This window comes from Ornithorhynchus anatinus, chromosome X2, assembly GCF_004115215.2.
Source record: "Ornithorhynchus anatinus isolate Pmale09 chromosome X2, mOrnAna1.pri.v4, whole genome shotgun sequence".
In the NCBI taxonomy this organism is placed as follows: domain Eukaryota; kingdom Metazoa; phylum Chordata; class Mammalia; order Monotremata; family Ornithorhynchidae; genus Ornithorhynchus; species Ornithorhynchus anatinus.
The window spans coordinates 16245392-16260526 of NC_041750.1; the positions used below are offsets into that span (position 1 = coordinate 16245392).

Genomic DNA, 15135 nt, shown 5'->3' on the forward strand with positions numbered 1-15135 from the left:
AGAGATCCTTTTTAAAGTCAAAAGAATCCAATTCCTTTTTCTTATGCAGACGGGAAAATGAGTGACCTTTATGTCTCATGTCTATGTCATCTTGCTGGTATTAAAAATTACTCAGTTGCAGAGGAGGCATGTAGGGCATCTGAGCAGCCTCATTAAGGAACACATTGCTCACTCCATAGGGGGAGGAGATGAAAAAAGGCACCCTAAAAAATTCCTGCTTCACCCAAACTACGTTCAGCAGAGGACGGCTAATGGATCTTACCCTGATGGTGTTAAAAAAAAAAAAATAGGAAGCTACCAAACCCAAAGAGAGTAACAATTCTATCATGGAACATCAGGATGCCAAGAGACTGTTACAACAGTAATCGTATAATAAGGAGAATGGAACTTATTGCATGTGGGCTAGCCAGATGAAAAGTCGATATCTCAGCACTGAAAAACAAGACTTCCTGATGAAGGATAACTCACAGAAAGAGGTGCCAGATCATCTTTTTTTTTTTTTCTGGAAAAGTCTTCCCTCTCCACAGTGGAAAGTCTCAGCTGCGGGTTTCAGAATCAGACATTGTAGGCAGGGGATGTGTCTGTTATATTGTTGGGTTGTACCCCCCAAGAACATCTTCAAGGAGGAAGGGGAAAGAGCTGGCTGTGGAAAGTAGCGGGATCTTGTGGCTTTCTATTGTCTACTGAGCTGACAACTAAAGAACATGCTTTCTCAGAATCTCAAAGTGGTTTCAGACCCCAGTAGGAGCACAGCAGACCTGACCTTTGCTGCACTTCGGGTAAAAGGAGGAGTACATGGCCATGTGTTCCTAGATCTTAAAAAATAATCTGACGTCTTCAATGGACCCAGGCCCCAACGTCTACAAAAAGGCTTCGTTGCCCCAAAGCGTTTGTCAAGATAAGAAGATTACTCCACGATGACAAGGCTAACCATGTCAGAAATTGAGGGGGTCTTGCTTGATCCTTTACTCTATCGATAATAGGGTAAATTGGGGTTAGGGTTAGGGTTAGGTCCTAGGTACTAGGTCCAATCTGATTTGACCTATTCTTCACAGCCAGGTGATACCACAATACAATTCTGATCCTCTGGGAAACTCTTGGAATGGAACTGATTGAGAGCAACATTAAAAATCCTTTGAATCCCTCACACTGGAGCTCCTATTTACTGGTTATTGTGCTCTGGAAAGGCTTGCACAAGAACTTATTTTCAGAATCAGCAGTGTCATGGCTATCCTGAAGAATATCACCTGGGAAATTTTACATATGGCCAATGATCACCATCCACAACATGGAGCTGAATGCTGTCACTTAAATTTGTTCTCTAGGCCAGTGTGACCCCATCCGGGGAAGAGCACAGCTCTGAGAATCCCAAGGCCTGGGTTCTAGTCGTGACTTTGCCAAGAGGGGAACACCTGCTGGGGCTATGGCATCAGGGGTGAAAATTTCTGACTGAAGAATGACTTAAGGCATACTGCAAGGCCCAACAGGCCCAGCAGGAATCCTGACAAATAGCTGGCTGTCTTGGGCAGCACAGTGGCTACTACTGTCTTAATTCCTGATGCTATGAAAGAGCATCAGCACTCTGCATTGCCACTCTGGCTGAAAATAATTTTTAAAAATCCTTTGCATGCACTTTGCGGAGTGCTTAACCCCTGCCTTCCTGCCTACTCGGTCACTGCGCCCTGTGCCTCAGCAGGAACCTGACGAGCAGGGAAGAGAGAGTGTGAGTGGCACTGTCCAAATCACTATCACTATAATCAATTCCTTCACCGGTCTCAAGACTGTGAGGTTCATCCTTTGTTCTTCACAGGAGACTCCATCATCATGACATTGTCAGTGATGCAAGGATAGCCAATGAGATAGAAAGCCGACTCAACGAGATTCGTGACAAACTCAATGTCTATAGGGTGATTGTAGTGTCCCAACTTCTACGTGTTTTATGAGACTTGGATTTGCCACTGGTTCCACAACCAACTTCTAGAGCATTTCCATCAGTGCCAACTCCATGCCTTACTTAATATCAAATGGCCGGTCAGGATCACAAACAATGAGGTTTTGGAATGCAGCCAGTTCAGCAGCATTGAAGGAAAGCTCATCACCTCTCCCCTTCATGGAGCAGCACAGTTGAGGAGAATGGCCGATAGCAGGATATTAAATAGCTGCTCTGTGGTGAGTAGAAATGGCAAAATGGTAACGAGGTGAGCAGAACACTTTAAGGACACAATGAGGCAAAGCCTCAAATTATGAGTCATGGTTGCAGACAATTGGGAGACAGCAACGCAAAACAGAGCAGAACAGCCTGACACAGAAGAATTAGAAACAGGGGACTGTCATAAAAAAGGGAAAAACTAAATTGACGTCAAGCACAGTGCCAACTCCAAGGAGGTGACTGGGGGCAATTATCCCCACAGTTTTCTGAGCTGAGCGGTCTTGCTCATCCCATGATTCTGACAAGATCTTAGAGTTTCCAGTCAGGGCTGAAAAGACTCAAAATGGTAGGTTTCTGGCCTGTGAGCTCTTTGAACCCTCCTCTCCCAGTCCCCATACCCCGAAAGAAATCAATACTCCTCTCTTGCTCCTACACTGAAAATGAGAATTTGGCTTCTATGATGAAAAGTATCATAAGTAGCAAATGCAATATTTGCATGATTTTGGCATGCACACAATACCAAGAAGGGATTGCCAGTCATGAATCATCATTATCAGTACTTATTGAGCACCTTCTGCTATGTGCACTGAACTAGGCCCTTGGGAGAAGAAAATAAAAGGAGAATCAATCAATTGGGGATATTTATTAAGTGTCCCCTGAATGCAAAACATTGACTAAGCACAGGGGAGAGTATAACAGAAACAAGACAAAGGTTCCCTGATCTTGAAGAGTTCGCAAAATGAGACGGTTCCTGCCCTCGAGAAAAATCAGTCTCACCAGGCATACTCACTCACACACTGGTAAAAATCACACCATCTTCAAACCTGAAGGTCCACTATATAGCAGAATGTATATACAGGATTTAAAGAAGCAGTGTGGCCTCATGGATAGAGCATTAGCCTGGGAGTCAGAAGGACCTAGTTTCTTATCCCAGCTCCACCACCTGTCTGTTGTGTGACCTTGGGTGAGCCACTCAACTTCTTTGTGCTTCAGTTATCTCAATGGGGATTAAGACTGTGAGCCCCATGTGGGGCACAGACTGTGTCCAACCTGATTAGCTTGTAGCTACCCTAGCACTTGCCTGGCACAGAGTAACCGCTTAACAAATACCATTAAAAAAATGAAAAGAATTCAAATGAGGTACATCACTTGCAAAGATAAAGCCTTTTCATTACTGTAAATTTAAAAAAAACAGTGCTTATTTTTTGATATGGGTAAAGCATACTTTCATCAGCAGGAGCATCAAACCTTAAGGTGAATTGTATATCTAGATATATGCATATGATTATTACACATGTGCATGAAATTCTCAGACTGGAATTAATTCATAGATTCTCCTGGAAATATAGAAGGCATTTCTTTCTCAAAAGGTCATTTTTTCCATCAAGAATTTGAGAGCCAAATCTCTATTTTCCAAATTAGTAAACAGAAGCAGTTCATAGAGCAATTTGATTTTGTAAGAATGAAGAAATTAATAGATCAGAAATCATGTGTTGAGTGCCCTCCAGGGTGCTGAGAGGAGAAGGGCTGGCTCACACCCACTCTTCCCTGCTAGATCTTATTTGGAGAATTCTCCAAATTCAATAAACGTCAGCTTTCTGTGATTTTGGTTTTATGCTAGTGTGATAGAACTGTACTCGTCCGCTCAACTGTATATATTTTCGTTACTCTATTTATTTATTTTGTTAATGAATTGTACATCGCCTTGATTCTATTTAGTTGCCATTGTTTTTACGAGATGTTCTTCCCCTTGACGCTGTTTAGTGCCATTGTTCTTGTCTGTCCGTCTCCCCCGATTAGACTGTAAGCCCGTCAAACGGCAGGGACTGTCTCTATCTGTTGCCGACTTGTTCATCCCAAGCGCTTAGTACAGTGCTCTGCACATAGTAAGCGCTCAATAAATACTATTGAATGAATGAATAGAAACTAGTCCAGAGACTTTAAAAGCCAAAGAGTCATTCACTTTTCTTGAGAAGCAGCATGGCCTACTAAATAGAGCATGGTCCTGGGAGTCAGAATGACCTGGGTTCTAATCCCGGATCGGCTACATCTGCTGTGTGACCCTGGGCAAGTCACTTAACTTCTCCTTGCCTCAGGTACCTCATCTGTAAAACTGGGGTTAAGATCGTGAGCCCTTCGTGGGACGGGGATTGTGTCCAAACTGATTAACTTGTATCTACCCCAGCGCTTAGTACAGTGCCTGGCACATAGTAAGTGCTTGACAAATACCATTTTTTTTTTAAAAAAAAAGAAAAACCCAGGTGGGCATATTGGAATCATGACAGAAGGTTCTTTTAAATCACTGGACCATTGTGTGGTAGCAGCTAAAAAGGCCTAGCAGTGCTGGGCACCAACTGGATAGAGTTGGACCACACACTAAAAGGCACGATTTTGCTCCTTTATAAAACCATGGTGCATCTACACTTGGAATTCAGTGGGCATTCTGGTCACCACATCATAGGAAGGACACGATGAGATGGAGAAGTGCAGAAAAAGGCAACCAAGATCATTAGTGGGATGGAGCAGCTTCAGTAACACTGAAGAGATTAGGACTCTTCAGCCTGGAAAGGGACATGATTGACCTGTATGAAATCACAAAGGGTGTGCAGGGCAAACACAGAATTGTTGTTCACCAAGTCCCACAACACCAGGATGAGCGAGCACCTCTCAGGCTTGAAGAGGGTAGATTCCAAATAAGCACAAGGAAACAGTTCCTCACCCAACAGGTAGTAAGCATAGGGAAGTTGTTCCCACAGGAAGCTGGGCAGCCCAAAATACCAGTTAATTTAAGAAGATTTATATATATCTATGGACAATTGGTCCATAGTGGGTTGCTTACAGGGAAAATCGGGGGTGAGGAGGGAAAAGTTAGGGATGGTATAGGATACACCTCCAACTTTAGGATTGCTGTCCAGGAGGTCAATCATCAGAGGATTCCTCCATGCATCTTGTAACCATTGTTGGAGACAAATACTGGGCTAGCTAGATCACTGGTGTCAACCAATAAATGTCCTTCAGTATCTTACTCAAAAGGGTTCTGGCTAGAACCATTCTGGCAGTAGAAAGCAGTGAATTATCTCAGTATTTTCAAAGTCAATGCTGACACCTTTCTTCCAGAAGATGGTGATTATTGTGAGGCCTTTGAAGAGCTGATACATTTCTTCAGTATCTCAGATGTTGAGGAATCATCTGTGCAGATGTCCAAGCATTTCATCCTGTCCTTACTTGTAGATTTCTGCGCCATGCCATCATGCCGTGGTGTGCTACCATTTTCATGGATTTGACTGGAGTAAGTGAATTCTCTAGATATGGAATCAAGGCCATACCTTCAAACTTTGACTGCCTTTCTATGACTAAGAAGGCTTTATTCTCAATAGCGGAAGGCATTTTCAGTAGCATCTCAGGAAGACTCCCTTCTTTATGATGAGGGTGAATCGATTCATCCATACTCTTCAGGTGAGCTATGGGTAGAAGTCAACATAAGCTCGTGTTCCTTCAGCCTTGCCATCCCATCACTGTTCACACATTTCTTCGCTGGCTCTGCATGTTGGATCATAGGTTGTCCCTTCTGCCTTAATCATGAGGAGCAGCAAAATGCTATTCATGCACTTCTACGTTCATTCAATAGTATTTCTCACTTTGCTGCAAGTAGGTTTTTAATTTGAGTCATTTTTGTTGACCCTTATTGGTGGTCTTGATGACTGCCTGGTAGACAACATCCTTAGAGTCCCACTGGAAGGGGCAAGGACCGTGTCTAATTCCCACCTGCGTATTCTTTCCCAGGACTTAATAATAATAATAATAATGTTGGTATTTGTTAAGCGCTTACTATGTGCAGAGCACTGTTCTAAGCACTGGGGGAGATACAGGGTAATCAGGTCATCCCACGTGAGGCTCACAGTTAATCCCCATTTTACAGATGAGGTAACTGAGGCACAGAGAAGTGAAGTGACTTGCCCACAGTCACACAGCTGACAAGTGGCAGAGCTGGTAGTCGAACCCATGACCTCTGACTCCGCAGCCCAGGCTCTTTCCACTGAGCCATGCTGCTTCCCACTTCGTTAAGATTAAGGACTTAATAGATAAAGCAGCATTATGACTACCTTTCTAATACACTTACTATACCCACTATGCTTTTCACATAGTACTTGGAACTGGGCTTCTTTGTTCTAAAAGGGCTACTCTGTTGCCTCAAAATGTCTTGAGGTTTCCTTTGTTCTCCAGAAGCTTGACAGTGAGTCACTTCGATGGTTTGGAGGCTGCTTTTTGATATTCTGATTGTATTGCTAGCTCAGTTTGACAGAGTGTGAGCTGATGACCCAGCTAGTACTTAGGATCTCATATGGCTGTACTGACTTGTACATCGTTCAAATTCCTCCAATGAATGATGGTATAATTTATGAGCTGTCATTGTTTAGACCCTGGTTGCAACCATGTCTTTTTCTCATTCGGGAGCTGGAAGATGGTTTGGGGTGATTACGAGTTGATATTTGGCATATCCATGGCGTTTCCAGTCCCATGCGGTCCCGTGATTTTACCACCATATTTGGCATATGTACGTACACATCTGTGCATCAAGACCTCCCAGGATGATCATCTTTGTCCGACTGTGGAGCTGCTGTAATGAACCTATCTAGAGCATTGAAGAAAGTTCCTTTCTCTTCATTGCAAGTAGTCATCTTTAGAGCATATGCAATGATGTTGGTAGCAAAGGACTTTGATTTGAGGCATGAACAGGGTCCTCTTATATCCCTGAACAGATTTGGGAGGCCAGAGTCTAAGAACTACCTGATTGCAAAGCCACACCTGTGTGATTCTGCTCCAAAAACATTTTTTTGCTCTTCAGAAAAAGGTGAATCCAGCCCCTCCCTCTGTGAGCTGTCCTTTATCAAGCAGAGCAGTTTGAATCAGTGCCACAATGTTGACTCCACAGCTGGCCACTGCTCTGTAGACAGCTGCTGTCATTATTATAAAGCACCTGGATGTTCCGCAACCCTTTGATGATTTTCTTTCTACTTACCTAGCTTTCTTCTATCTGTTATTGCACTATAAGGCTAAGATTCACCAGGCTCGGTCTCCTGGTGAGCAGGCTATTCATTTAGTGAGCCAAGAAAGTTATGGGGTACTGTTTCTAGTCCTTTTCCTAGCTAGGGTGAGGCAAGAGTGGAGCTCTGAAAAAAGAGTAAGTAGAGTGGTTCGAATGACTTCAAAGCCCACACTTTTCTTTGGACACCGAGTCAAACCACCTGGACCAGAGATTCTATAGTGATACCAGGGCTGGGCTGTACCTAATTAGCGTGGGTACCAAAGAGCAGATTTGGTCCCAAGGCAGTGCCAGCCCCATCCGGAGCTACGGCACGGGGCCCAGACTGCAGATATGCCAGGAAGCGACTTGACCACCAGCAGAAATACCTGCTTCCGCAACAAGCCTGCATGGCTCCTGGTGGAGCAAGGGGCGCCACTCGGGGTGGAGACAGGAGAAAGCTGGCCCTTCAATTTTCTCTCATGCCCCCTTCACCTGCCTTGTGATGCTCACTCATCTGGTGGAGATGCTGTTGTACTTAGGGCACGGTCTGGGAGAACAGGAAGGCTGAGTAGAGCAAGGGAGGAAGGGAGGGAGGTGGTGAGGAGAGGGCAGTTAGGAGAGAGGGAGAGGGTGGAAGAGGGAGACTGGCGAACCAGCGTGGCCTAGTGGAAAGAGCATGGGCCTGGGAATCAAAAGACCTGTTCTAATCCCGGCTCGGCCACTTGTCTGCTGGGTGACTGCGGGCAAATCGCTTAACTTCTCTGTGCCCCCGTTAACTCATCTGTAAAATGGGAATTAAGACTGTGAGCCTCATGTAGAACAGGGACTGTGTCCAATCGTATGATCTTCTATCTACCCCAACGCTTAGTACAGTACCTGGCACATAGTAAGCACTTAACAAATACCATTTAAAAAAAATGGAAGGGGGAAGGGAGAGGAGGGCCTTCAGCTACTGTGGCTTGAGGCCAGGCAAACAACTCTCTCTTTATAATGCAACTCCCTCCCCATAGTCCCTGGGCAGTGATTGCTGGGTCTGGGGGTAGGAGACAGAAAGGAAAAGAGACCAGCCCCCAGAGCTTTCCTGAAGTTGTAAGAGTGCAACTGCTGAAGGAAAGGGAGACAGGGAGTGAGAAGAAAATCTCCTGCCTTCCAGGCTTAGGGTTGGCACGGTGAGCCAGCATAGTTTCCCCCCACCCCCTAATTTCCTTTTGGTTTTCTGGCCAAATGAATCTTTTACTTTCAACCCCCACCATGTGGCTGCCCTGTTTTTGAAGATGAACGCTTCTGCTCCGACACCTCGGGCGTCACCGAATACCACTGCTACCTCATCACAGATCAAACAATCAAGATCCTGGACCACCTAAATGAATAGGACTCTTGTTTAGGATTGGAAAGCGGTATCCTACCATTAGCAGAACAAGTAACTTGAGTTGTTTTTCCAGAAGTGGTGATGGGTTGCGATGAGCCATCCACACTCCCTCGCCGAATCCCCCAGTGGACTACACAACAAATTGTGAGATGTCTGGATGGGGTCTGTGTCCACGGAACAGAAGATCTCTGTGTGCCTTCCTCCGTAGAAGATGCCTCTGTGCCTTTGTTCACTTCATACGGCATCGTGGAATGTACCACCACTCCCTTCCGCTGTAGGAACTGGGGTCTTTGCTACTTACTGGGGGGCGGGGGGGAGAGAGTCACTATCCAGACTATTTAGGTGGGCATGGAAGTCATCAGAAGTAAATTAGGTTAAAAATGGCTGTTAAAATGGTTAACTGAGCAATGAAGGGCAAAGAGGAAGGGGAACAAAACAAGAAACAAAGAAAACACGCTAAAAACAGCAGTTTCCCTTCACAGAACATGCCATTTCTGCTGGGAAACCTCTGCAGATTTCAACCAGGCCAGAAGTGGCCTCGACCTAGAAACGGAGCTGCAATATCAAGGAGCTGGCCCAATTAAAAGAGCTGCTTGGAGTCCTGGGGTAAACCTTGCCTCCTATATTCAGGATTAGAAATGTGTCTCTATCTAACTCTCCCATTCTGAAGCATCCCTCACACACACACAAACACACACACACACTCACAAACATATCTAGCTGTCCTTCAGGTTCAAGATGATGCTTTGATAAGATTTTTTATCAGTGTGTGAAAAGTGTAACTGGTAAGACCCAAGTTTGACCGGCAATCCTCTCTGCATCTTGTGCGTGTAATGACTGTTCTCCTGCTGCCCCACTGCATTGGTTTCCTCCAATGCCTGGTGTTGCTTTCGCCGCTTCTTCCTGGTGTTGTAATCTTTACAAAGCCTCTGCACTTGAGGAGCTATGCATCTTTAACTGCTCCCTGCCAGAGTGACCTGTCTTCTGTTGCTGTCTCCCAATTGTTCACTTCTAGGCCACACAGTTTGAAGTTTGGCTTCGTTAGGTCTCTGAAGCGTTTCTTCCGCTTACCCGTTCAAGTTTACCACTTTTCAGTCCACCATATAGCAGCTATTTGGGTGTCCTGCTATCCTCTATTCTCCTCACAGGTCCTGCCCAGTGAAGGTGTGCTATTTTGAACACTGTTTTGATGCTATTGTGCCAGGACCTCACTTTATGTGAGTCCCTCCTTTTCATTCAAAATGCCGTTCCTCAACCATATGCCTCTTTTGTATTTTCTTTTCCTACCTCTCAGTTCCCCACCCCATTCCCCCACCTCCCCAAACACACATACCTCCAACCCGTTCCCCATCCCCTAGTGAAAAATACTCACCAGAATCAACAGTCCTGGGGGAGCAGAGAGTAGCAGCAGAAAGCCTGGGATACTAAGCAAGGCAATCTCTTATCACCTGCTCTGGCAGCTGATGATTGATTCCCATTGCCTGTTCCCCCTGTCTGCCACACTGGCTGTCCCCCCAGCAGTGCTTTGAAGTACTCCTAGGGGTTTCCAAACTGTAGACAACTTCCGGTCTAAGGGATAGGTGGCAAAAGTTTAAACTGAGGTAATTACTTTGATTCCATCGACCTTTGTGTCTAGCTGCATGTGCTTATGCTACTAATTGATTGCTTCTTCCAGTTTACTCTTCCAAAAGGGGCAAATCTGGTTATTTGAGTCCTGGAATTTGGGGAAATAATTTGACCTGGAGGGGTCAAGATGCTTCACTCCCACCCCACCCCCAAATCCTGTGAATCTAAACTGTGAATCATTCCCAAACTACCCCTCCCGGCTGCATCCATCCATCCATCCATCAGAAAATGACCGTCACGCTTAATGTGACATCTCCTTAGGGCTTGTCTTCCTACTGGGAACAGTGAAAGCTTTTGATATCCCCAAAACATGTCTGTGTCATTAAGCTACAGAAACCCTTGCATTTTTCCTCAAAATAAGCAAATATACTATCCGTCTTCATTATCTATTGGTGAGTCTTCTTTGATGATTATTTAGTGCTGATTTTGACCTCCTTCCTTTTCATTTGGTTTCAACTGCAATGCCCCTTTAGAAAGCTTACTGATTTAAATGATTTATATTAGTGTGGATAGGCACAGCCGAGAGTCTCAGAAATTTTAGAGACAGGTGACAACTTGGGTAAGAAAATGATAAACATCAGATATCCGGTAATGATGGGCATGTTCAATCACACGTACAATGTATTTTTGATGCAATCATCTTCCACCCTCTCCTGTTCAACCAGCAGCAATTTCATCTCTCATTTTAACTTTACCGAAGCAAAAGGCTTAGTGACTCCCACCCAATCCTGATTCCAGATCATCATTAAAATGATCATTGATCAGAGTGGTCGTTTGCTGGCCGGCTTTATTTTGACCAACTTTTGCAGGTGCTATAACTTAAAATCTAGATGGGCAAATGAACGGCCCTAACCAAGGATGGCTCCATAAATCAGTATCTCCATGATATCTGTGAGATAAAGCCAGAAAGATTCAAAAATGGTCATCGATAGCTATTTAAAGTCCAATCCAGGATCCAAACCTGGAAATTCTTACACATATCTATGCTTTGTTCAGACCAAGCTCCCATTAGCTAAAATGGATGAGAATTTAAGTGAAGAAGTTTGTCGAATAAATAGGGGGTGGATTTTTCAGGTTTTAAAAAGATATGTTTAAGCATATATAGAAACGATATGGGTGGTGATTATCATTTTTTTTTTAAAAAAATGTGCTTTAAGTTTTTATATTCAGGGTTTATTTTAGCTTTTATTTTACGATCCACACACAACGATATCTGTTTGCAACTGTTTCGGCTGTAATATTACAGCTTTCTGGCATTTGCAAATTGATGAAAATGGCTAAATGAACAGCCACCGCACAGCACACTGTTGCCTTGCGGCAATGTTAAAACAATCATCCTTAATCGACAGCTGTGAATTTCAGATTTAGCCCCCAGATTTATTAATCTCCATATCTTGGTTTTCTGGTGAGGGCTACATATTGGAGTGAGAAGACTAATGGACTCACCCAAAAGATAAGGAAAATCTGGATACCGTATCAGTTACCCAAGGAAACTCCAGACTCTTTACAGAGGGAGAGGCTGGGGGAGGTGAAGGGAAATCACCCAGAGAAAAACGTTTAGGTTGCATTTAAAAATGACCCAATCTTCCAGATATCACAGTCCAAAATACATGTTGACAGTAGCGATACTGACAATTCCTCAAATTGAATTGAACTGTGGATTAGAGTGTAGAATGATGCCAACATCATTTGGCATTATGTTTTTCATAGCATTTTACTGCCAAAATAAAAAACCAAAACCCAAAGTCCATACCTTACCTTTAGGTCATCCACACTGTATCAAGAGCACTAAGAAATTAGATCTTTTGAAGGGCATCGGGCGGGTGGGACACTGAGCATATAAATGTCTCAAATTGTACACAGGTATTTTTGTTTACTCAATTGTGAAATTTTTACTTGGTTTTCATGACAAAAATCACTGTGAGTATAATGTTTCTGTGGGTGGAGCCCAATCTGGAAAATGTGGATCTTGTTTGTGCCACATTCTCTCAGTGGGAGTACACTGGGCATTTTGAGATCCTACATGAACTCCGTCAGAAGCTCAGGGTAATATTTAATACTCAGAAGCCTGACTCTAATCTGAAAGTTAATGGTGCTTTCAAAATTACAGTAAGCATCCCAGAGTGGCTAGCATCTTGAGAAAATCCAGTTTGATACGTACCTCATCAAATCTATTTGTCCTACCAGGTTGTACCGAGGAGCCGACATGGGCCGGCATACACGACCCCACCAGAAATGGAATCCGCCTCGTCCCCAACCAGAATACCATTTAGCTGATCAGTTTTTGCTGCTAAAAGATCTCTTACCAAAATGAGAAATCAAACTTTCATACAATATGAAATCAGCTGATTCATAAAAATACAGGATGAGTCATCTCGGCTCCAATTGGTTGATATCTACAATCACCCGGCATGTCCTGCCAGCCAACGGGAGCTCAACCATTGAATTTCAGTCCTTCCCTGAGCTAGGTTTCTTGGATTAAGTGGTTAACTTCCAACCCTTGCAAACAGAACTAAAGCGTAACTAAAGTAGAATCATTAGACTTAAAGAGTGTTCTTTTGCCATTTGTTGTTGGCCATATTTCACATTCCTGCATTCTGCCTGTCCTTCTCTAGAAGCTGCTAGGGGAGCATCAACCATATCATATTATTCCACACTAGGGGTATGGATATGACTGTGGATGCAATGCCATTTAAGAGAGAAAAGATGGGTTCCTAACTAGGGATGCAAACACACACATACACACACACACAGAGAGAGAGAGAGAGAGAGAGACTTCTCTATCTGTTCTCTATCAGCCAAATAGTCGTCTTCCCAAAAGCAGTCCCTTTAAAAACAAACAAAAAACACTTCAAACATCACACGCGGCATTAGCAAAATAAAATCAATCGGAACTACTCTTTGCCTGCACTCCAAAGAGAAAGTCGGAAAATCCATCGGAGTTTATGTCATTTTGGGGAGCGCGATGGGGTTTTCAATGGCAGGGACTTTGCTTTGGCCTCAGGCTTATTCTAACAAACCAAGTTTTGTAAAGGATACTTAGAGGTTCACCCTCACTTCCCTAATAGGAATACAGAGTAGAAAGAAAGCCATGGCATTCCGGCAGAGCTCTGTTGGATTAAAATGGGAAGGCAAGCAGCAAATCCAAGTCTCTGGGGGAAATCTAGTCTGTCGGAGCGTATGCCGTTCCGGAGTGAGTCAGAGAGGGGAGATCGCAATGAAATAACGGACTGCATCTTTTTTTTTTTTTCAGATAAGATCACGTACTGCCATGGAGAGTTCCTCCTTGGCATTTTTCACGCAGGAAAAGTTCTGAGCCCGAGGAAAAGCACAATTCCTAAAGGTTGGAAACGATATTTGAAAATGCGATTTCACATCACATCGTGGCCCCGTTTTCCTTCCACTAAGTAGCCGTAAGACACCAATCCAGAACTGGAATTGAAATAATCACCCAGCAACCTGGCTCCACGTCCACCGACCCCCCGCCCCCCATCTTCAAATCCCTCCTCTCAAAGAACAGAGAAGCCACCATCCGATGGCTCCGGCCCTTTTAATAATAATAATAATAATGGGGGGGGGGCAGGAGAGACTCCTCTCTGCACGTTTCGGGCCGGGTTTGAAAACGGATCCGAACTGGGGGCGGGGGGGCGGCGGTTTGCCTTTTTCCCCGTGTCGGAACCGACCCGATGCCCTCCATCTCCCCCACCTCCGCCCCCCGCCCCAGATGCCGGCGGAGACAGAGGGAGGGAGGGAGACGGGCCGGGCGGAGGGAGCGGATGGGGAAAGGATGGGGAGAGGGCGGGTGAGGAGGTCCCGGGGGCTACGAAGGGACCCCCCACCCCTTCCCGCCCACGGCCGGGGCCTCGGACTCGGGGGTCAGCGGGAGAGGGGCGATACTGGACCAGGCTTTGATGCGGATCTTCAGTTCCCCGTCCTGCGGTTCGGGCATGACCCTCCGGGCCACTCGCAGCTTGCTGAGCCCGCCGAAGCCGGCCAGCAGCACGGCCCGCATCTCCCCGGCGCCCGCCGAGCGGGACCCGCCGCCTTCGCCGGCTTCCCGAGCTCCCAACCCGCCGGCCGCCCCCTCCATCATCAGCGTCGTCTCCTCGGCCCGCGCCGCGGCTCCACCCTGCGCCATGGGGCTGGGGTCGACCACCAAGCCGGCGAGCGGACTGGCCACGGGAGCGGCCTCTTCGGCGGGGCCGGCCGGACTGGGCGGGCGGGGGCCGGGCGCGGCGAGGGATGCTCGCGCCGGGTCGGACGCCCATTGGCCGAGCCGCCCGCCGGGGGGGCGGGGCCGCCGCTCCCGTAACGCCCGGAGCAGTCGCGCACCCCAATCGCTACCGTCGCGCCCCGTCCGCCGCCCACCCCACCTTCGGTCGTTCCATCATTCATCCATTCATCCATCCATTAATTCATTCATTCATTCATTCATTCAATCGGATTGATCGAGCGCTTACTGTGTGCGGGGCACTGCCCAGAGCGCTCGGGATGGACGAGTCGGCACCTGCCCAATCCCTGCCCAATGACGGGCTCACGGTCTAAACGGGGGAGACGGACAGCAGAGCAGAACGGGAGACTCCGTTCATTCAGTAGGGTTCATCGAGCGCTTGCTATGTGCAGGGCACTGCACTGAGCGCTTGGGGTGGACGAGTCGGCAACGGAGAGAGACGATCCCTGTCCAGAAACGGGCTGGCTCCATCCCCACAGGCACACGGCCCTCGGCCTCGGCGTCGGGGGACCTGGGTTCCCATTAGGGCTCCGCCACTTGCCCGCTGTGTGTCCGCGGGCAGAGCGCTCTACTTCTCTGTGCCTCTGTTTCCTCAACTGGGGGGGCAGGGGGGAAACAGGGGGAGGGAAATTCATTCATCCATTCAATCGTATTTATGTGCAGAGCACGGTACTAAGCGCTTGAAATGTACATTTCGGCAACAGATAGAGACGATCCCTGCCCAGTAACGGGCT

At 46.2% G+C, this 15135-nt stretch overlaps 1 protein-coding gene across 2 annotated transcripts in view; it reads right to left on the reverse strand.

Annotated features, from left to right (window-relative positions):
* VAT1L (vesicle amine transport 1 like) overlaps positions 1–14386 on the reverse strand; it is a 91861-nt gene extending 77475 nt beyond the window's left edge. The window contains exon 1 of one of the 2 annotated variants that reach the window (XM_029053110.2): positions 14073–14383. In XM_029053110.2, coding sequence (XP_028908943.1) covers positions 14073–14308 — 236 coding nt within the window. In that variant the 5' untranslated portion in view covers positions 14309–14383. Of the gene's footprint in view, positions 1–14072 lie in introns of both variants that reach the window. The other variant, XM_039910487.1, reaches the window with a different exon arrangement.
* Between the last annotated feature and the right edge of the window lie 749 nt (positions 14387–15135).